The 21395-nt window shown below is 40.0% G+C and overlaps 4 protein-coding genes across 10 annotated transcripts in view; 3 read left to right on the top strand and 1 right to left on the bottom strand.

Annotated features, from left to right (window-relative positions):
• The window catches only part of LOC124058128 (RCC1 domain-containing protein RUG3, mitochondrial-like), a 286532-nt gene extending 281391 nt beyond the window's left edge, over positions 1–5141 (bottom strand). For 2 of the 5 annotated variants that reach the window (XM_046387041.1, XM_046387043.1), the window contains exons 1-3: positions 5002–5141; positions 4151–4329; positions 2152–2335 (exon numbers count right to left, since the gene is read on the bottom strand). In XM_046387041.1, coding sequence (XP_046242997.1) covers positions 2152–2314 — 163 coding nt within the window. In that variant the 5' untranslated portion in view covers positions 2315–2335; positions 4151–4329; positions 5002–5141. Of the gene's footprint in view, positions 1–2151; positions 2336–4150; positions 4330–4895; positions 4958–5001 lie in introns of those variants that run through there. The other 3 variants (XM_046387042.1, XM_046387044.1, XM_046387045.1) reach the window with 3 other exon arrangements.
• A 794-nt stretch (positions 5142–5935) lies between these two features.
• On the top strand, positions 5936–11164 carry LOC124058125 (arrestin domain-containing protein 3-like). 3 transcript variants are annotated; one of them, XM_046387036.1, is made up of 7 exons: positions 5936–6363; positions 6789–6846; positions 7005–7152; positions 8996–9092; positions 9480–9736; positions 9932–10028; positions 10098–11164. In XM_046387036.1, exons 1-7 carry the CDS (start codon positions 6108–6110, stop codon positions 10625–10627), a joined length of 1443 nt encoding a protein of 480 aa, XP_046242992.1. In that variant the 5' UTR covers positions 5936–6107; the 3' UTR covers positions 10628–11164. The 3 variants fall into 3 exon arrangements, with proteins under 3 accessions (XP_046242992.1, XP_046242994.1, XP_046242991.1); XM_046387038.1 differs by having other exon boundaries at positions 9932–10061; positions 10131–11164; XM_046387035.1 differs by having other exon boundaries at positions 5937–6363; positions 9932–11164.
• A 357-nt stretch (positions 11165–11521) lies between these two features.
• LOC124058127 (arrestin domain-containing protein 3-like) lies at positions 11522–15432 on the top strand. The gene is made up of 6 exons (XM_046387040.1): positions 11522–11891; positions 12106–12163; positions 12254–12401; positions 13732–13828; positions 14005–14261; positions 14460–15432. The coding sequence occupies exons 1-6, from the start codon at positions 11645–11647 to the stop codon at positions 14889–14891; spliced, it is 1239 nt and encodes a 412-aa protein (XP_046242996.1). The 5' UTR covers positions 11522–11644; the 3' UTR covers positions 14892–15432.
• A 205-nt stretch (positions 15433–15637) lies between these two features.
• Positions 15638–20562, top strand: LOC124058126 (arrestin domain-containing protein 3-like). The gene is made up of 6 exons (XM_046387039.1): positions 15638–16540; positions 17099–17156; positions 17291–17438; positions 17956–18052; positions 18286–18542; positions 19347–20562. Exons 1-6 carry the CDS (start codon positions 16285–16287, stop codon positions 19779–19781), a joined length of 1251 nt encoding a protein of 416 aa, XP_046242995.1. The 5' UTR covers positions 15638–16284; the 3' UTR covers positions 19782–20562.
• The last annotated feature ends 833 nt before the right edge of the window (positions 20563–21395 follow it).

Below are 21395 nucleotides of genomic sequence, written 5' to 3'. Positions count from 1 at the left end.
ACAGTGATGGATGCCCTAAATTCTGTAGGCAACTTGGGCAATTGGACACATTAACAACAGGCACCTGCTTTTCCCCCATACAAATCTATTAAAAGATAACAGCAACAGCGGCTCCCACACTATTAGTAAATTATAGCTCTGTCTGAGTGTGAGGTAAGTGTGGGCCTCCCCTCTCCCTCCTACCCTCACCCACTCTGCTACACTCTCTTATTGGCAGTCTCAGAGTGCCTCCCAGTGGCTGCAAAACATAATGCTTTTCTAAAATGAAGGAGCAATATTTAAACATGGACAAAAAAAAAAGTCAACAGAAGAGAGAGTTTACACAAAGGTAATTAGTCCACCCTTATCTAAGGACAAGATCCATGTGTTACAAAATAAATAACAATTTACTGTCTGTAATTTGCACTGAGTCAACAATTATTTTTTTTATTAGATTTATGAAAATTGGTTCTGTGATAGCCAAATTATTATAAAATTTCAAAATGTGTATTAAATTACTCCAGCAATTAATCATTGTCTGAATACAAATACAAAACCCACACCAAAAATACTAGCCAGCTACTCAGCCACAGTGCAAGTTTCCCATGAAAATAAACCTCAGCCAGTCTCATTTACAGATGGTCGCTGCATGTTGTTTGGTGATAATCGCTGGGGTGACAGCCCTTAAAGGTTTAATGGTTTGTCTATAGTCTGTGAATGTTGAATGTGATTGTGTGAGTGTGTGTTTAATGGGTTACACAAATATAGATGTTCATCACCCTTTAGTGTATCTTATGGAATTTTCTTGCAAGCCATTTTTCCATAAACAAGCCTTTACTTGGGCTGGCTGGGCCAAATGGCCAGAGATCTGAGACAAAGTTGCCAACATAAAACCATTATGACCTACTCAAGACTTCCCCTATTAAAACATTAACAGGAGACCACCAGTACTCTCAACATGACACCATTATGACATATCTTGTGCTAGAGCTCAGGTACGCCACATAAACTTGTATCACATAAATTTGGTTTGGGTAAATATTTCTGTGTCTATGAAGGGGGTACGTGTTTGTGAGCTGGTCAAGAATAAAAGGAGGACAAGACCAGTAAATACTTTTACAGCAGGCAATTTGTCAGGATGTGTAAATGTCTCCAATTCCCAACAGCACTGGAGCAAAATTTACAGTCACTCTGGAAGTGACAATGCACAAAAAAGGAGCACTTTTTACTCTCTCTCATCTCCCTCAGACCACTAAAACCTTCCCATAAATCTCCTCTAGTTCCCCCAGATGTCTGCTGTTGTCAGATATCATGCCTTGACAATGCCTTCCACCATCATTGTCTTGACAGAAATATGATATGTGAAACTGCAATGTCACATCACTTAACATGATTTAGCCTAAGCTAGCCTGTACCATTTTAATCAATCAAAAATGTCACCTTTTTCCCTGTAATGATAGTAGAGGTATAGGATCTCTGTGTTGGGGTGATCTATAAGGCTTATCTGGGCTACTGATTTATGACTACTGCAAGCTAATGTACTAAAGGAGACTCCTCCGTTGCTGTCAGCAGGGTTTCTATCAAATTGGCAAATAAGTAGTCCAGTATTACCTCACTGGCAGGGAGAAAGACACTTCATGCCATGTGTAAACCTTACATATGTGACATTACGTGTGTTTGAACCCTGTACAGAATATCACTTCACCACGAGGTAATCCGTTTTCCGGGTCCTGTGTATGCATTCATGGAAAGCTAGTCTGGACAAACCAGTCCAACAAATGTCAGACAGTATGCATGGTGTTTGCTAACGGATTCTATGGGCTTGGTCAAGTACACGTCTCTTGATCAAATGTCTGCCCAAGTTAATTACTGGCTAAAAGTGGTTTTCATCAAATCAGCATCACACTATTAACAGTATATAAGATTGGTTATTGTAGCTTGTCCCAACAACGTCCAAACACTGCAAGACCTAGCAGACACTGCAACACTTTTACCAACACATAACACAGCTCTGTGTTTGAACACACCACAGACCACAACTAACACACTAAAAAAACACACTAGAGTTGCAATCTAATGCATTAACTCATATCAAAATGATGAAAGACACTTAGACATCTACAGTGTGCAATAAAAAAAGCAAACAACACAAAAGAGAACTGAGACCTGTACCTGTAATTACCATGGAGTGACTGGATCCACATGCCAGCAGCTTCACCCTTCCCAGCCTCCCCACTGTGAACTCTCTCAGATGGGCTTCATCTGGACCAGTGTCCCCTGGCCTACTATGTCCAGTCTGGCCGAGCTCACCACTACCCCAGCAAAGCAGATTCATATCCAACTCACACTGTAGGTCCTGGAAACACAGACAAGAGGAATATGTTTCAGGGACAGGGGAAGATTTTTAGTTATTTTAAGTTAGCGCTTTTTATATATATATATATATATACAACTTTATCAGTGAAAATATTTCTATTTAAAATAACCATTTTTAAAATACTGATTGAGTTTGCATAAAACCCATCTGAAGTTCCAAGCGTTATTTGCAACGAACGGCTGATGCAGATCTCCAATATTCTCCTCAATATGTTTATTTATAATTTGCCCTCTGTGCTAATTAGAATGTGACCCTGAACGCATGCAAACACACATGGAAGTTGGGTGTATGAGCAGGCTTACACACACACCACAGCAATATCACCAGCACAATTCCATCCGCCTGATATTGGAATTTTCCGAAAGAGCAAACCAATAGATAACCTATTACAAAACTATAAGAGATCAATAGCTAATTTCTTTGCATTGATTACCACTTGGACATTTAACATGCGCCCTGTGGCCACAATGTGCGTTCCACAAGCTTAGATCCCCATTGGCCCTCATGAGTATTAAAATTATCGATTCAGACAGAGGACTAAAAATGTCAAGCTGTTCATTAATCTTAATAAAGACTGGACTTGACCAAGGCACCCTTTTTCCCAGTGCAGGGATACAACCTATCCAACTAGAAGCACATACACAGCATAGATTAATGAGCTTCTACTGAGGGCTGTGATTTAAGTCTTTGCCATTAATAGATCAATTACAGAAGAACAAGTCTTTTATAATAATGCCTATTTTTACCAAGTGTGTAGATCAACACAACATTTTAAAATTACTGTTAACTGATAAGTAGTTATGTGTTGATAAATTTCAAGAGAAACTTCAAAAAAAACACAGCGCTGCACTAATGAGGTCTACGTGTGATATGAAGCCACATCTGTTGTTATGCTACAGATGGCCCTCCGCAGTCCATAATGGACAAATGTTATCAGCCACTGCCTAACAGCCAGTTTCATCTCTGTTTTATGCTGATGAGTTTCAAAGCACACAGGGCTGTCCTAAGCTTAATGAGGGCCCTAAGCAGGATTTGATTTTCTCACATTTCTTACTATTAATTACTTTAATTTTTCTGCCACACTGTCTTATATTTTTCCCATTTGCAAGTGATTGGCAGTTATGCTGCTGCCTCGATTTCCTACCTGCCTGTTCCTTTCTCAGGTAGACAGATAGCAGACAAAGAGAAATTGTCTCTTACACATTTCAGTAAACAAAAAACACCCCTTTGACCAAATTATGTGCATGGGAAAAATAACTCAAAGCTTTACAATGTATGCCATATTTGGAAGAACTAAAGAGCTTTTGAAATGTTTCAACAAATAAACTGATTTCTGGAATTCATGACATATAATTAACTTTCAAGCAGACATAACAACAGTATAAAACCAAGCTGGCAAAAACATTTCAGAGAAATTCTTATTCAGAGAAAAGGAAAAGTACATCTAGACATATGTGTTTAACAAAGAGAGCTCTTAAAGCCAATAACGAAGAGGAATATTAACAAGTTGAATTTTAACAAAAAGAAATTCAATATGCACAAGCATGCGGTTGCTTTAGGCTAAAAAAACCAGATCATTTTATCACAACATATTTTCTGGTCAAAAATTATTTCTCTCTGTCCGCTAAAGAATGCAATGAAGAATCTTACATGTTGTAATTACAAATATCATTTTAAAAAAATCTTAAATGCAGACCATTAAGACAAGTGGTCTTTGGTATGTAACTCTGCCTGCCATAAAAACACAACATCAAAAACAAGACACACAACAGCTCAGAGCTGCCAGGGACTAACCTGTGCCAACGTCAAAGGTTCACTTCACCGTCTTCTTATAATCACACTTCCTTTTCTTGCTTTATACTTGTGTTGTTGGTCACATTTGGTTGTCTTGTAGCCATGACTTCATTGCCCCCCACCTTCTTCCCCTCATGGCACTCGCAGCATTGGCAGGGCAACAGTCTCCATAGCGCCTTCTGTTGACATCATACCAGATGACTGAGATTAGGTTTATATCTTAACTGGGTCAAACTTTCAAAGCGACAAGAGGTATTTTAGAAAGACGCTACCACACACAACACTGGGCTGGTAATTTCACTATCGAGTTGCATTCAAAATAATCACAGAGAGTGAACATGGGACTGAGTTTCCGGACCCATATAATGGTGCATTTTTACTTTCCACCGTGTTTGAAAGGTTTCTTGAGCGGTCTAAAGGTTGTGTGTTACTGTAATCACAAGTTCAAAGATTAATTATATAGCACCTCAAAATTAAATGCAAATCAAAGTGCCTGACAACAAAGAGGAAGTTAAACTTCTGCTTTGAGGAGAAAACAAACAAATGTGTTTGTCACTAATTTGAAAATAATAATAATAATAATCGGCTTTGAGCTACTTGTGGCTACACTGTGAGTGTCGCCTAAGCAATTTTGACCACCAGTACTACAAAACCTAATGGGAAACTGTTCAAATTAAGTTCAAACTCAGTAAGGTAAAGAGTCGATTAGCAACTCTCAACAACTTTTTTCAAAGTTCAAGTTAACCTTAACTAGTTAGGCAAAACAAGACAGTGCCGGAACTTGTGACGGAAAACAGGCACGTCGAATTACACTACTTCCTTAATGAAACAAGTTAATAATAATCACAAACTTTCAGAGAGGATTAGTAAGGAGACGTAAATTGTTTGTTCCAATCAAGTGCGGCGCGAGGATGCCCGCCATCTTGACAGCGGCTTCTGACATGCGCATTAGGTGTTACCCGTACACGTTTTTACTATTAACGCGCAAACAAATTCAATTCATGCTATTATATATAAAATGTCCAATGAAAAATTTATTAATAATATGAGTCAACATAATCCTCCACGAATCAGGAAAAGAATAATTCTAAAAAAGTCTTTTCAAAGTCCAAAGTTGTAAAGACAAGCTATCTCTGTTAATATTTCAACATAATGGACAAAGTATGAATGATCAATGCTTACTATAACTGCCTTCTCTATTTTTAGTTTCAATCAACACTTCCGGAATACGCGGAAATCCTTCAGAATAAAAGCATTAAATTGCAGTTACGTTTTTTTATTTGCGAATACTGATGCAGTATTATTTTCCACTTGTCCAATAGCTATTGTGGAAAAAAATGTTATAATAGCGCGTTATGACTAACATACTAGAATGACAATAAGTCACTCACATTAGTGCCCTTCCTATTTTTTGTTTTTATTTTTTACCAAACAAATGATATAATATCAAGTTTGTATTCCCCAATTTGTACATGTCTAACACTAAAATAGGACTTGCATTGTGTCTTAATATCTATAGATAAGCACAACTGATTTAATTTGAATTTAATCTGAATTTATTATTTTCTAAGAAAAACTTTCTATGCCTGTGAACTGAATGGTTTGCCTGAATAACTCTGTATATATATTAAAATTTTTTTATTGTTCTCTGCTCTTTCTTATTGTCCTTTCTTGGTTCCTGACGGCTTTTAGGAGGCTCCGTAATATTATTATTGGAACGATTACAGTGCGTGCACGCAGCGTTCTAGTGATGACCCCACAGATTACGCTTGCGTACATTGGATGGCAGTAGAGGTCTCTGAACAGACCCTCACAGGGCGTGTCCTGTCCCACAGGCCAGGCGTTATCTGTGCTATTTTAGCAAAACACCCAGCAGTGGGACCGTTTGGAAGTTAGCGGTTAGAGCGATCTTATGTTTTCTTTACTAATTTGACCGACATAGACTTCGTCTACGACGATGCCTTCCATTACAAGCTTTACGGTGACTTACGACGCGTTGAATGACTGCGGGACGTTGTCGGAGGGGGATAAGCTAACTGGCAAAGTGACGCTGTCCGTATCAAAGGAGATCACAGTTGAAAGCCTGTTTGTTAAAGTTAAAGGAGACGCCAATGTGCATTGGACGAAAAGGATGAACGATCGCACCTATTCATATACTGCCCACCGTAGATACTTCAAACTGAAGCAGTTTCTAATTCCGGAGGGCGTTAAGGGTAGGCGATAGACGTCTTATTAGTTTTGCATGCCTTAACCCATTCAATCGAAAGTCACATGTTGTTTTGTGCTGGTTTCTTTTTGTCCAGTTATGATCCTAGCACGACCAGTTAATAATGTTAATATAGTCATAGCAAGTTAAATCCCACTTTGAAAGAAAAGCACATTAGTCTTAGTCTCTATCATAGTGCATAACATTGCAACTTGAGTGCATTAATGTAGTGGAGAGAATGTACGATATTGATGTGCTGAGAAGTAGAAGCTGCTAATACTTAAAGTCTCTTTCTCTTCAAATTGTTAATTACGTTGCTTGATTACAAGTATTTTGTTACTTTCCACCAGAGTGTTCATCTATTTATGGTAGCCTAACAGTTGCTAACGAAAATAGTACAATACCATCAGTATGAAATCCTTTCCTTTTCAGACACTGTAATTCCCCCTGGAACCCATGTATATGGTTTCAGCATGAACATACCAAGAGAGTAAGTACAGTCAGGACAGTTTACCAAACTATTGTTCGACTTCTCACAGTTTTTTGTTTTTGTTTGTTTTGTTTTTTTACAAGCAGGCCCAAATAGCTTGCTCCTGCACAATCTGTAGACTGATATTAACTCAATAATATGCTGGTTCTTTATTACAGAAACATGCCCTCATCCTTCAGGGGGAGTCACGGAAAGATTGTCTACATGCTGGAAGCGAAACTGTCCCGGAGTTGGAGGATGGACCGTACAGTAGAAAAGGAGTTAAATTTTGTCTCCAAGTCCATTGCGAACCCTCAGACTCTGATGGTGTGTACAATGTTTGAAGCACAGTTACACAATGTGTCACTTCACAGGGGCAATATCCACTTATTCCACTGTATTGTTGTATGGGGGGGGTTATAATGTCATGTTATAGTGTTATAGTAGCTCTTTTCTTGGATGCAGCACTTTTCATGGCAAAGAAGAGAAACAAACTATAGAAAGTGAAAAATGTACATATTACACAGTTCACCCAAACCACATTCTGATTTATCTTTTGTTGAATGTAGTCACGCACATAGTTTTGCCTCTGTTTTCAGAGGTTTTGAGACATCTAGCTCTGAAACCTACCTCACCACTGCAACTTAGTGATAAGCCATTTTCACAGCAGACGTTTTAACATTGCATAGTAGAGCCTAAGAGTTATAATTGATAATCACAACTGCATTCCATTTAGAGGTTTGCAGTTTGCAGTTCCAGGTTCATGTTATGGCTGATAAGAGTAAAGCCACAGTGGTTGGACACAAATGCAGATTACAGCAGGTGCAAGGCTGGTTTGTAGCAATGATTTACTTTACAAAATAATGTTAAAGGCTCGCAGGAATTTAAAGTAAGTAAGAGTCAAAGTCAGAGGCAGTCCAAAACAGGCAAATGAAGTCTCAGGGGTCACATTCAGCCAATGGAAACCTCATACAAAAGCAAAAACCAACAAAGCAGGTTGCCAGGAAAAGTCAGGTGACTGGGACTGGAAGGAGAGTCAGAGGGCACCTGGTGGACAGAATAAGGGTTGCAAACAAGAAAGGAAGAGTGAAGGTGGATGAGTTTGCAAATGAAAGAGAAATCCACTTTACCACCAAAATTTACTAGAAATTATGTTTCATACTGGCTCAGATTTCATGCCTGACAGAGTAATTTTAAGATCAAATCTGTTGTCCAGTAAGACCTTTTGTTCTAAAGACACTGTTGGAAATTTGGATGTATGATTTGGGGGATATGTGGTAAATGTGGAGATGAGATGTGCAGCAGACTAAACTGTGGAAAGTGTAATCAGTGTGGTAATCATGAGCTGTGCCAAACAGACTGACCACAGTGAAAGAAGTTGTGAGGATCCGGTCTAAGAGAAGGCTAAGTTGTGAGGATTAGCAGAGAAAGAAAAGATTCAAGAAGTAAGAACAAACTTTGGTAGAAAGCATGATATCTATTGTTTTCTGAAGGACAAGACTAAGTTCATGGCATTTCTGGGCATGTGATTCATTGTTGACAGAGGCTTTCAGGTCTTCCCAGAGCCTAGATTGAGAAGGACTGCTTTTATTATAGTTTATAGTTTATTGGGGAATGGGATGAGGGGAGAACTTTTCTCTTTTATTTTGTTTGTTTCTATTGTTTTTGTATTTTTTAAAGTCGATAGGATATTTAGTATCATTTTCAATCCTGTAGTAGGCAGTAATGCAGTATTTCGGATGCAAACTGCCTCTAAAAACCAAAGGAGAAAAAGAATGGACAGAATGTGGATGGTGTAGGGATGTAACTAAGAAGTGTATTGCGACAATTCCAGCTATGATGGATGGATGAGGATGACAGGATGGATGACAGGATCAAAATGTCTGCTGTGATAAAGGCATATCAGAATTTCAAACCTCACTGTGGACACCTTTCATGGAAACCATTTGTTCTGTAGAAAGTAGTTCCAGTGAAAACTGGATTGACAATGATATACTGCATGGTACATACAGTAATATTCAAAAGGTGGTGCAAGGACACTCGCTCCTGGTCCTGGGAAGCAGGGTATCTTGCCCTACCCTATAATTGTAATATCTAACTCATGCACTGTATTGTCTTAACAATGGCATTGTTTAAAAAGTAAATATTATTCCTGTTTATTGTATTTTAGTCATGCCAGACTGGTTCAACAAACAAAGAGATGGGGGTTTTCTCAAAAGGAAATGCACACATGAATGTCATCGTTGACAGGAGAGCTTATGCCCCAGGTAGTACAATTTTTCAAACATGATAGGATCGAGTCATGGATGAAATAATGCTACCAATGTTATAGCCTATGAATTGTCTTATCTGGCTTATTACTTTTCTGGACAAGAAAGAAACTGAATGTGCACATCACAGGAGGTTGTTCTCCTGTGATGTGTAACTAACAGTAATGGTTCTATTTAATTTCAGTGTCTTTTATACCATAAACCCAGATTTGATCAAATACAGTGATATTTTCAAATGACATGCACAGAGTAATACTTGGGTGGGGTTTAGCATTTTATAATTGTATATACTGTGTAGTTTGTGTAAAATTAAATTGTCATATGTGGTACTTTAATTAGAATTAGTGAAAATCAATTCTCAATTTAATGCTTTTCTCCTAATAGGTGATTCTGTGGTGATTGATGCAAAAATCAACAATTCCTCTTCCAGTGAGATGACACCCAAATTTAGTTTAATTCGGGATGTGGTCTTCCGTGCCCAAGGCAATACAAAACATGAGGAAAGTGTTGTCAACAAAGTGGCTGACAAGTGCATCAAACCCCAGACAGAGAAGACGGTTAAGTGTGTCATGAAGATTCCTCGTGATCTGGTTCTGACTATCCAGAATTGTGAAATTATCTCAGTGGAATACCATTTAAAGGTATTTAACAGTCCAACAGTGTATCTTAGTGGTAGAGCATTTATTGACAGTTATTTCTGAACTGATTTTATAAAACTTGTGACCCATAAAGTTTGATTAAGATATTCCAAATATGTTGTGACTCTCGGATGCTCTGCTATTTTATTTCAAAAGTAAAGCATCATGTGCTTATGAAACTGTCATATTTTTTCTCAGGTGTACTTGGACATCAGCTTTGCTTTCGATCCAAAGATCCTGTTTCCCGTGCTTATCATCCCCCCTGACTTAGTTTCTGGCCATGGGGTGGCTATGGGTCCCTATCCAGCAGGAGCTATTGGGGGACCAGGTACCAGTGACTTCCCTCCCCCTTCAGTGGCTATGGGTCCCTATCCAGCAGGAGCTATTGGGGGACCAGGTACCAGTGACTTCCCTCCCCCTTCAGTGGCTATGGGTCCCTATCCAGCAGGAGCTATTGGGGGACCAAGTACCAGTGACTTCCCTCCCCCTTCAGTTGCTATGGGTCCCTATCCAGCGAGAGCAATTGGGGGCCACAACAGCTTCACTCCTCCTGTGGTGGCTGTGGGTCCCAATTCTTATCAACATCCAGGAGCCCAAAGTTATTCAGCACCACCACCCCAGTACCCAGGGCCACAGCAGGCTTCTCCATATGGAGACCCATTTACGTCTTCGTCTTCTGTGCTTCACCCTCCACCTACTGCCCCCATATTTCCTCCACCCCTTTCTGCCCCTTTTTCTCTACCATCTAGCACATCCGCAGCCACCTCTACATACCTCACGCTGCCATCTGCACCAGAGATGACAACAGACTTCCTGTCTCAGTCGGATGAACCTCCTCCAGCATATTCACTCCTTTTTCCCTCTTCTGCTCCTGAAACATCTGGTGCAAAATAATGGAATCTTACCTTTGACTCTTTATTAGTGTTGTAAAATTAGTTAACATTAAATTGGAAATGAAAAAGCCATTATGTGCCATATTTACTCTTTGCATGTAAACAGCCAGAAATGAAATAGGCCTTGTGCATGGTGGTAGTTGCTTCCTATGTAGTTCAGGTTGCTATCTGCCTTTGTCCTGCCAATAACATAAATATTTATACCTCGGCCATCAGGATACACTGTGTATTTTACGTGCCTTGTTCAACTCAGGTGTCCTAGGCTGATCATTTCTTCAGCATAATTGTTTATATTTACTCTTTCTACCTCTTTCTTCTGTTTGACAGTGAGTAGAAGTAAAGTTTATCATGGGTCAAGAAAAACTTTGTATTATATATATGTATGTTCTGACATTTTTTTCTGTTTTCAGGTCTGTTGAGTTTAATGAGACTTCTGTCTTGTTCATTACACGGTACTTTGCATACTGGATTTCTTATATTCTCAGATGGCCAGTGTTTTTCTGAAGTGTTAATTTAAATAAAGAACTGTAAGGTAAAATGACTGAGTGAATCTTTCAGTGGGAATAAGAACACCTGATTCTGCTGACTGTTTACATTTCTAGGCAACCAGGTGGAACAGTATCGCATCTCATATTTCTTTCCATCAAAGATACACCTGTTTCTTTCCTTTCACTTCATAAATGAATAATTAGAATTTCACTTATATCCGTTAAATAGCCTAATATTTAACACATTATGCATACGAAAGCGTATTCAATTCGTGATATTCGTTACAGCCTCACCTTTCATTGCGTAAGCCTACACTGCTGCCATGGATTTCGCTGTTATGATACGAGGGTTACTTAAGTGCTTGTTGTAATGTTGCAACTGCTGACCTGTGACAGTACGCTTGGAAACAGGCTTATGCTTTTTTTTCCTGCTCTTTGGGCGGAGCCGGACACTGTCATCGACTACCTGACGACAGGTGAGGTAGTCGTAGTCGCAAGTGGGAAAACACGGAGCGCGTCGTCCAGCTAAAATGTCTCCGATAAAGAACTTCAGAGTGATTTATGAAGCTCTCAACAATGAGCACACGTTCACTGCGGGAGATGTTGTTGTGGGCGCAGTCACCTTCACTTTAACAGAAGAGACCAAACTGAAGAAACTTAAGGTGAAAGTCAAGGGGGAAGCGCGCGTCCACTGGTCGGAGGGGACTGGAGAAAGGAAGAGATCTCACAGTGCGCACACCAGCTACTTCAAAGCCAAGGAATACTTAGCAGAAGAAGGTAAACTGAGGAAATGGGCTGGACTTTCACTTGTACTAGTGTATTTCCACACTGTAGTATTAGTAAAAGATCTTTGTGCTTCTCCCAACACTGCTGCACATATAACTGCTGAATTACACGTAAACCTCCCACAAGCGCATGACTCTCAATTCACCGTGCACACAATACAGGATAGTAAATAAAGGTGTGCTAATGACTCTCACCTCCTCTTCAGGCACTGTGCTTCCCCAAGGAGCCCACTCTTTTAACTTCAAGCTTAAAATTCCAGAGGGGTAGGTCTGAATTGCAACATCTGGCATAAGTAGTGATCCATTGTGTGCTTTCACAAAGAACTGCATTAATGGAGCAGCTCTTTCTTACAGGGATATGCCGTCATCCTTCAAGGGTTTACATGGAAAGATTGTCTACACACTTGAGGCCAAATTGTCCAGGAGCTGGAAGCTATCTTCTTTTGAACAAACAGAGCTAAAGTTTGTGTCAAAGTCTCTAACACACCATGGCCAACTAATGGTACGTGGTACATTACAATCATGCATGAATTTGATGCACTATTTCCCTTTTCCACATGAAGCACTGCAGCACTTCAGCGAGCTTCTGGCTGCTGCAAAGGAAAATATTTAAGATAAGAAGTTAAATGAATGAAACAGAATAGGTTGAAAGAACGGCAACATTAAAGCATCGAGTGTGACAGCAGTTTTATACAAAATGTTTCTCAACTTGAATTTGGACATAGGGAAAACGCTGACATAAATTCTTGATAATGAGGACACAGGCAGCAGGAGTAGCTACAGCAGTGCTTCTCAAATAGTGGGGCGCGCCCCCCCAGGGGGGCGCGGTGCGATGCCAGGGGGGGCGCGTGTGACCCTGGGGAACATGCTTTTTTTGCCGTACTAGAATAAAGTGTAATTGCACATCCACTACAGTAGTTGGCAGTGGCGCTCTCATTGTCAGAGTGTGCGCAGGGAGTATTAGCTCTATGGTGTAGCGGTTTTTTTGCACCGAGCAGGCGATATGAAGTGCAGTAAGCGAACCCTTAAGAGACAACATGAAGAATTTTTTAACAGGGATGAGAAGAAAGGCGGAGAGAGACGAAGATAATGAGACAAAAGTAACTCACCCGAAAGCTAAGACGAGGAAATATGACGAAGCATATGTAGCGCTTGGCTTCACTGTGACTACAGTGGGAGACGACAGACCGGTGTGTTTACTGTCTAAAAATGTTGGCAGCGGACAGCATGAAGCCAAATAAATTAAGGCCCCACTTGAAGACATTACATCCCAATCATGCTGATAAGCCGCTGGAGATTTTTCAGCCAAAACGTGCCGAATATTGCCAACAATCATCCCGCTTTGTGAATGCTACTTCAGTAAACCAGCGAGAATTGTTAGCATCCTATTATTACATATTATTAAATATTATTACATATTATTATTACTATTATTTATAGTCGCGGGGGGGGGGGCGCGAATTGTTTTCTACTTGCTGGGGGGGGGGGCGCAACAGAAAATAATTGAGAAGCACTGAGCTACAGTAACCTGAGAACTTGCTCAATATGACGTGTAATATGCTAAGTAATGGGAGATAGATAGTAGATTTTTAAAGGCTGATATAATAACAGTAGCTTGGTGAAGGAAAGCTCTGACATCACTGACTTCATTAGAAATATAAGTAAATCTGGATCACCGGACAGCAAACTCAAAGTAATTTAAAAATCTGGGACCAATCAAGCGTACCAAAGATTAAAAGCAGGACAACAGTATTTTCTCCTGCAGTTTGATTTCAGCCATATAAGCCAGTGAGCTGATGTGAAATGTTGTTTGTTTGTATGATTTGGTCTAGTGTCCTCAAACTGGTTCAGTGGATAAAGAAGTTGGGGTTTTCTCCAAAGGACAGGTCCACATGTCTGTTACCGTTGACAGGAAGGTTTGCTCTCCAGGTAAAGTTACTCCAGCTTACAAGCAACACAACCAAGTCTCAATGCAAGACAGAAAGTTTTCTTTAAGTATTCTGTATGCTTTATTTACTTACATACAGCACGTTTAATGTCTATTTTTTATTATGAGTGGTTACATTATTATCCATCCTGAAAAAACTATGATTTGCTCTACACAGGTGACACTTTATCTATTGTTGCCAAAATCTGCAACTCTTCCTCCAAAGAAATGACGCCCAAATTCAGCTTAGAGCAGAAGATCGTGTACCGTGCCCATGCCTCCACTACATCCAGTGGCCTACGTATGTGCAAAATGGCTGGAGACACAATAAAAAGCCACTCAGAGCAAACTGCCTCCTGCCAACTGAAGATTCCTGTCGATGCCATCTTCAGTCTGCATAACTGTGATATCATCTCAGTTGAGTATTACCTCAAGGTATGTGATAATGCAGTTATTAATGACATTAGATGATTAATTAACTAATTTTGTTTGCAAATATTCATAGTTAATTAATTGTATCACAGACAATTCTTGTCTTAATTTGCACACTTCAGTGATTAGAAATAAATGCACAATCACCTTAATCAAATCATTTCTTATAGGGTTCACTTCTTAATATATTTCTTTTTCCAGGTGTATCTGGACATCAGTTTTAAAATTGACCCAGAGGTGAGGCTTCCTCTGCTCATTGTTCCTTCTAGCTTTGTTCTCCGTCAGCCTGGTGAGGCAGCAGGGCCTTACCCAGCTGGGGCTGTTGGGGCTCCGAGTTACAGCGACTTCCCTCCCCCTGCCTTCCCTGGTGGACCTTATCCAGTACCTGCAGGTCCAAGTGCTTATGGATACCCAGCACCAGATCCCACTCAGTATGCGAACGCAGCAAGTGGCTATAACAGTCAGTGGCCACAACAGGTTGCTCCATTTGGTTTTTCAGCTGCAGCTTTTCCACCACCCTCAATGCAACATCAAGCCCCCACTGCACCACCTGCATTTCAACAGGGAGAACTTCCAACCTATTCGTCCCTTTTTCCTGCTTCTCACGACACAGAGTCAGATAAAAAATGCTGAGTTTCCAAAAAACACAAATATCCTGGGAAGAAGATGAGAGCTTTTACACTCTACTATAATTTTGTTTTTTCACTTGGTTCTTTTCTTTTAATACTGGTTATTCATTCATAGCAATGTGCAACAAATTATTTTATGCTCTTTATTTCAAGCGGGTCTTATCCTACATCAAGCTCAAAGCTGGAGTTGGTAGCATTGGAGAAACCAGTGAGATTTTGAGCATCAACCCAAAAAAGTTCCACCTCCTCCTCTCACAACTTCCTCCAAAACACATAAACATACACTGCCTGACTAGACTGACTGCTCTGTAGGTCCACCTGGTAAACTTGTATGAGTGGCCAGTTCACTGTGTTCCACAAGCTCTATTAGCAATAACAAACAGGAGATATTGGCGGCACTGAAGCATTACACAAACTGACTGATTAATAACAGGGCATGCATTACATTTTCCCCAACCTCGTATGTTCTGTTGAAGAATCAATGTTGTGTGGATTGTATATTGAAAATGTTAATACCCAATAAATAAGTCACCAAAAAAGCCACTGTATAAAGTCAAGTCAGTTTTATTTGTATGGCCCAATCACAAGTCACAAGGGGTTTTACAGTCAGCACACCCTCTGTTCCTAGTCCCTTGATTCAAATGAGGAAATAAATAAAGGAGGAGCAAAAGAAGCACAGTTCTTTCTCCCAGGAGGGACAGATATACAATTGATGTTGCATGCAAACGACATAAGAAGATGCTATCAAACCAGCCATCACTCTATCAGGGCTGTAGTGGAGCTAGAGAGATAAATGGTCCAGGTTGATATGTTGACCAGTTGCAAATATATTGGCAATGTGGTGTGTATCAAATCTTAAGGGTCTTTGTCAAATTTGTTTATGTCCACTGGAAAAAAAAATTATTAGATTTTTTGAAAAAGTTGATATATCAATAGAGTGTTCTTTCTCCCACATATTGATAGCTTTACAAAAAAATAGTGATTTGTGCATGGTTTCTAAAAATTAATTTATTCCTCAGTTTTTGTTTCATTAAACATATATTTCTCCTACATTTTTCTGAATGACAAATATGGGAGGTGCTGATCCATTAAGTATTTCAAACAAGTGCTGGGAAACTTGGTAGTGCAATAGCCTTTGGCTGACACATTGAACAGAGTACAGTTCTTATGCGCTTAAAAATATGTCTTAGACTTTAAGCTAGTTAAACGTGGGTAGCCTGTTAGTTGCTAGATGTTTTAACTGCTTGCCTGAAGGAAAGAGTGTAGATTTCATTTGTCATCATTCCTGGACGGGGCGTACTCTCCGTTGTGAGCAGCCTGCAGATTTAGGCATCCAACGCCTGCTGCGTATAGTCACAAGTGCGAAAACCACAGCGCGTTTGGCTGATGCACGTAAAATGTCTCCGATAAAGGATTTAAGTGTAATTTACGAAGCTCTAAACGGAGAGTACGTCTTTTCTGAGGGAGACACTGTTGCAGGCGCAGTCACGTTCACTCTGTTAAAAGAAACGAAGGTGACGAGTATAGTCGCTAAAGTCAAGGGGGACGCGCGCGTCTCCTGGACGGAGGAACATGACGAGGGCACGAGTTGTTTCAGTGAGCACAAGAGAGTCCTCAAAGTCAAGGAACACTTAGTGGCACGAAGTCCCAAAGGTAGGACAAAAATATGTTTGGATCCTTTGATTTTTCTTGAGTTATTTCAAAATTATGGGCTTTAGTTTGATGGATGGATGAGCCTGTTTCTGACACATTTATATTGTAGTGTATCATGTAAATGATATGCAGCGACGCGACACCCATAGCTTTAAAAATGGTGCCTAAGATTTTGAACATTATTTGCAAAGTATGGTTATACATAGTCAAAGTTGATTATTTATCCAGAAAGATGCTCACTATTAAAGATAATTCCTGTGTTGATGGCAGTCCCCAAATATGCGTAAAATGCCAATAAAATGCATCCCAAATGAATTTTATCTGCTTATATGTATACTTTAGGCTTACATAATGAGTACTGTTTTTCTTATATACTGTATCTCGCAACAAGTGAAGTAAACCTACTGCACACACAAAGGCTGATGATTTACGCATATAAAGTACCACATGAATCTCATAATATCATAATACATTCATGAAGCTCAATAAATAAAGGTGCTGCATTGGTTTTTTAGATTCTCTAGGAAGAATCAACGACCTTTACTTGTTCTTCTTCAGGTGTTGTACTTGCCCCAGGAGCCCATTGTTTTAACTTCAGGGTTAAAATTCCACAGGGGTAGGTGTGAATTACAGCATATTGTATTGTATCCTATCCCATCTGTTGTATCTTATTGTATCATCTGGCATAAGCAGTGTGTGATTGTTGGCTTTCATTAAGAAATGGATTTATGGGCTGGCTCTGTCTTTCAGGGACTTACCGTCATCCTTCTACGGGTTATATGGAAACATCATTTATGTGCTTGAAGCAAAGGTGTCCAGGAACTGGCGGTGGCCTTCTGCAGTACAAAGAGAGCTCAAATTTGTTTCAAAGTTTTTATCACACCATGGCCAAGTAAAGGTATATGGGACATTACAATTATGAAATCGATGTACTATTTCCACTTTCCAAAAGACCTTTTGCAGTATACTCTAACTTGCAGGAAGGAAGGAATTTAAGGCTAAACTGAAGAGACAGTTGGCTAAAATTGAAAGAATAGAATAGATGGAGCTGAATGAAAGGCAACAAAGAGAGAAGTGTGAAGACAATTTATGTAGAATGTATCTGAACATGTTTGTCATGGAGAAAACACCAATATCAACAATGTACTATACTTAAATATAATGAGGAAGAGGCGGGCTGCAGGAGTTACAGTAATCTTAGACTTTGTATGACGATATATGTCATATGTAGAACAAGAGAAACCACATACCGGTTGTCTGACCAAACAGGAATATGTTCTGCTGAAAGGAATGGAGTTTGAATTGAAGGGCGCTGATCTGTTTACAAGGCTCATGAGAGAGCATCTGCTATGGCTCAACCCCATCTAAACCCCATTTCAACCCCAAAATAATGTTTGATGTGTGATTTGTTCTAGTGTCGCCGCTGTGCTTCAAAGGGTAAGGAGGTTGCAGTTTTCTCCAAAGGAAAGGTCAAAATGTCTGCTACCATTGACAGGAAGGTTTGCTCTCCAGGTCAGTCATTGACATAGAACATAACCAAGTGCCCATAAAATACAGCGTATTGTGAGATGATATCAAATGTCTACAGCTTTGCACATAGTTTTGTTACTAAGTCACATGAAGATTTTTCCGGTGTAAATGTGAGCATTGTCAGATATATGTATATACAGCATGTATATGTTTTATTAGCAATTTTACTGTGTGTAAACAGGGCATATTCAGATATTATAATTTGTTTTTGACAGGTGATACTTTATCTATTGTCGTCAAAATCTGCAACTTGTCCTCCAAACAAATGAGGCCCAAGTTCAGCTTACAGCAAGAAATAAAGTACAGTACAGAAGGATCCACTAACATCACTGATACAACTCTGCGCACAAAAGTGGGAGAAACGCTCAAATTTAACTCAGAGGAAACCATCTCCTGCATAATGGACATTCCTGTCAAAGTCATCCACACTATGCACAGTTGTAAAATCATCTCAGTTGACCATTACCTCAAGGTATGTAATAAATAATAGTGATGTTACATTAACTCAGTAGATATAGACTGTTGGTATGAACCTGCTAGTCACTGCTGATTTCAGGTGCTCTAAAAAACTCTAAGGCCTGTGGTTCCATCTGTGTTGCAGAGGTCCACCAAGCTGGTTTCTAAATGTGTGTATTTGATATGCAAATACATGTCCTCCCTTCCACTATGTGCATGTCAAGTCTGTGTAGATTCTCAGTTGTCCGGTCATCTTGCATAGAAGAGCTTAAGTTGGGGCAACTGGACTTCAGTTTAAAAGTGAAGATATTTCACCTCTCATCCAAAAGGCTTCTTCAGTTCTGATTAAATGGTTGGGCATTGCAAGCCTTAATACCTGGGAGTCCAGTTGCCCCAGCTTTAGGTCTTCTATGCATGTACATTTTTAAAATCCCTGCCACTATAGGAAACAATAACAACAATTTCCAAGCTAGCTTTCCAAACTACATGTTGAAAATGACAGGTTACCTTGATCCTAACCCAGTCACTAATGGTACAAACACAGACGTCTGCCCATATGTAAAACAAGTTCCTCCCTACACTATTCTGTAGGTTGTACAGTCACTACATCCTGAGCTTGGTGCTGCCCAAGACTATTGAGGTTGGTTTGAAGAAATACGAACGAAGTAAAGTAATTGTAAAACATCCAATTCTTGTCTTAAATAATGTGCTTCAACAATCAATATGAATATAACACAACAAACAGCACAACAGCTATTTTCATAAATCACAGTTTAATTCAAATCATGAGTTAACCTCTTAATATATTTCTGTTTTCCAGGTGTATCTGGACATCAGTTTAAAACATGACCCAGAGCTGCGCTTCCCACTGGTTATTGTTCCTTCTAATGTTGCTACCCATCAGCCTGGTGAGGCAGCAGGGCCTTACCCAGCTGGGGCTGTTGGGGCCCCGAGTTACAGCGACTCCCTTCCACCTGCCTTCCCTGGTGGACCTTATCCAGTACCTGCAGGTCCAAGTGCTTATGGATACCCAGCACCAGATCCCACTCAGCGTGCGAATGCAGCAAGTGGCTACAACAATCAGTTGCCACAACAGGTTGCTCCATCTGCATTTTTGGCTGCAGCTTTTCCACCACCCTCAGTGCAACGTCAAACCCCTACTGCTTCAACTGCGTTTCAACAGGGAGAACCTCCAACCTATTCATCCCTTTTCCCTGCTTCTCATGGCACTTATGGTAGCAAAAAACACAAATAAGCAGGGCAGAAGATGAGGGCATTTGGACTATACTATACTGTTAATGTTTTTAAATTCCACCTCCTTCTTTCATGTGTTCCTCCGAAGCTGCCATCTCAAAACACATAAACATACACTGCCTGACTAGACTGACTGCTCCATATCTCTATTTGGGAGATTTGTACGAGTGGCCATTTCGAGATGATCTATAAGCTGTCTTAGCTTTCTAATAAATAAATACATACATAAAACGTAAATATTTAATACAGAAATAAATAACTTTCTGCTTACCACTGAGGGTGTGCCTTGTGCTATGGAGTTAGCTTCTGAACAAGTCAGTCATTGCTTTTTTCCTGGCCTAATTAAATAATTTAATGGGATTATTACTTTACAAGATACTACATACTTATTATTATTAACTTTAAAAATGTTGATAATCAAAAACAATAAGTTATCAAAAAAAAAAACAACTGAATATTGTCAGGTCAGTTTTATTTATATTGCCTGATCGTAAATCACAAGGGGTTTTACAATCAGCACACCCTCTGTCCTTAGACCCTTGATTCAAATGAGGGGGAAAAGCATCCTGCCTAAAAACCCTTTTACCAGGGGACAAAATAGGCGGAGGACTCAGGAGAAGCAACAGAGGTGTGATTCTTTGTTCCAGACTGGACAGATGTACCACTGATATTGCATGCAAAGGAGATATTCTCAACCCCCCACCATCGCTGTACCAGGGCCGCACTGTAAGTGGCGCACTCATTTGATTTTTGTTACCGATCATCCAAATCAATCAGTTCTGTGAGCTCGCGCATCACCGGGTAAAAGACCAATATCTGAGCAGATAAACTCCGGTTTACTGACTCTACTATTGTGTGGTGATAGTGTGAGACTCAAAAGAACTGAAGTGGTGATCTTTACTGGGTTCTTAATTCTTTAAGTTCCTCTTCTATCTTTACCTCTCTCTCACATTTTTACATGGGCATGAGTCCGAGCACGCGATCACGACTCTCCTGGCGAGACACGTGATGCTCGAGGATCTTTGCCTTTTTAGTTTTTTTTTTTTGCCACATCAGCCACATTATGTGGGCAATCGCCATCTTGGCTCTGAGCTGCACGTCTTGTGTGCCACTCTGCTGCCATCTTGGTCTTGCTGACATCACTCACGCAACGACCTTCTATCTTGGCTTCGAGGGACACGCCCCCCGCGTCATCCCTCTGCCGTCTTGGTCTCCATCGCCATCTCTCTCTCTCTCTCTCTCTCTCACACACACGCACACACACACACACACACTCCTGTATATATGGATCTATACATGGGTATATGGACACCCATGTATAGATATACTCCTGCTGCTGTACCTGTGTTATCTTAGTTAATAGTTAATGTGTGTTGATAAAACTTGGATTAGTGTTTATTGCAAAGCGATACTTATCTCTGGATGGTTGTTGCTGTTTAATAAATCCTGTTATAGTTTAACCTGTCGTTGTCTGTGGTTGTTGTGAATGTACTTGTAATAACAGCTGGATTCATGACAGTCAGTGCTCGGATTCATCCTTCACAATTTTAAGAGACTGTTATTTCCTATTTATTAATTTGGCTATTGGTCCCTGGTGACAGGGTGGTGCCCCGAT

This window comes from Scatophagus argus, chromosome 4 (genome assembly GCF_020382885.2).
Source record: "Scatophagus argus isolate fScaArg1 chromosome 4, fScaArg1.pri, whole genome shotgun sequence".
Lineage (NCBI taxonomy): Eukaryota > Metazoa > Chordata > Actinopteri > Scatophagidae > Scatophagus > Scatophagus argus.
The sequence above is the reverse complement of the archived record's forward strand: the minus strand, read 5'-3'. Positions and strand labels throughout refer to the sequence as shown.

What these genes read in the sequence shown, in the direction of transcription:
- LOC124058126 (XM_046387039.1), top strand. Translation starts at nt 16,285, where the DNA reads ATGTCTCCGATAAAGGATTTAAGTGTAATTTACGAAGCTCTAAACGGA. An exon ending in AGGGTTAAAATTCCACAGGG is followed by an intron (nt 17,157 to 17,290) that starts GTAGGTGTGAAT and finishes TCTGTCTTTCAG; the next exon opens with GGACTTACCGTCATCCTTCT. An exon ending in CAGGAAGGTTTGCTCTCCAG is followed by an intron (nt 18,053 to 18,285) that starts GTCAGTCATTGA and finishes TGTTTTTGACAG; the next exon opens with GTGATACTTTATCTATTGTC.
- LOC124058127 (XM_046387040.1), top strand. Translation starts at nt 11,645, where the DNA reads ATGTCTCCGATAAAGAACTTCAGAGTGATTTATGAAGCTCTCAACAAT. An exon ending in CACACCATGGCCAACTAATG is followed by an intron (nt 12,402 to 13,731) that starts GTACGTGGTACA and finishes GATTTGGTCTAG; the next exon opens with TGTCCTCAAACTGGTTCAGT. An exon ending in CAGGAAGGTTTGCTCTCCAG is followed by an intron (nt 13,829 to 14,004) that starts GTAAAGTTACTC and finishes TGCTCTACACAG; the next exon opens with GTGACACTTTATCTATTGTT.
- LOC124058125 (XM_046387035.1), top strand. Translation starts at nt 6,108, where the DNA reads ATGCCTTCCATTACAAGCTTTACGGTGACTTACGACGCGTTGAATGAC. An exon ending in AATTCCGGAGGGCGTTAAGG is followed by an intron (nt 6,364 to 6,788) that starts GTAGGCGATAGA and finishes TTTCCTTTTCAG; the next exon opens with ACACTGTAATTCCCCCTGGA. An exon ending in AGCATGAACATACCAAGAGA is followed by an intron (nt 6,847 to 7,004) that starts GTAAGTACAGTC and finishes TCTTTATTACAG; the next exon opens with AAACATGCCCTCATCCTTCA.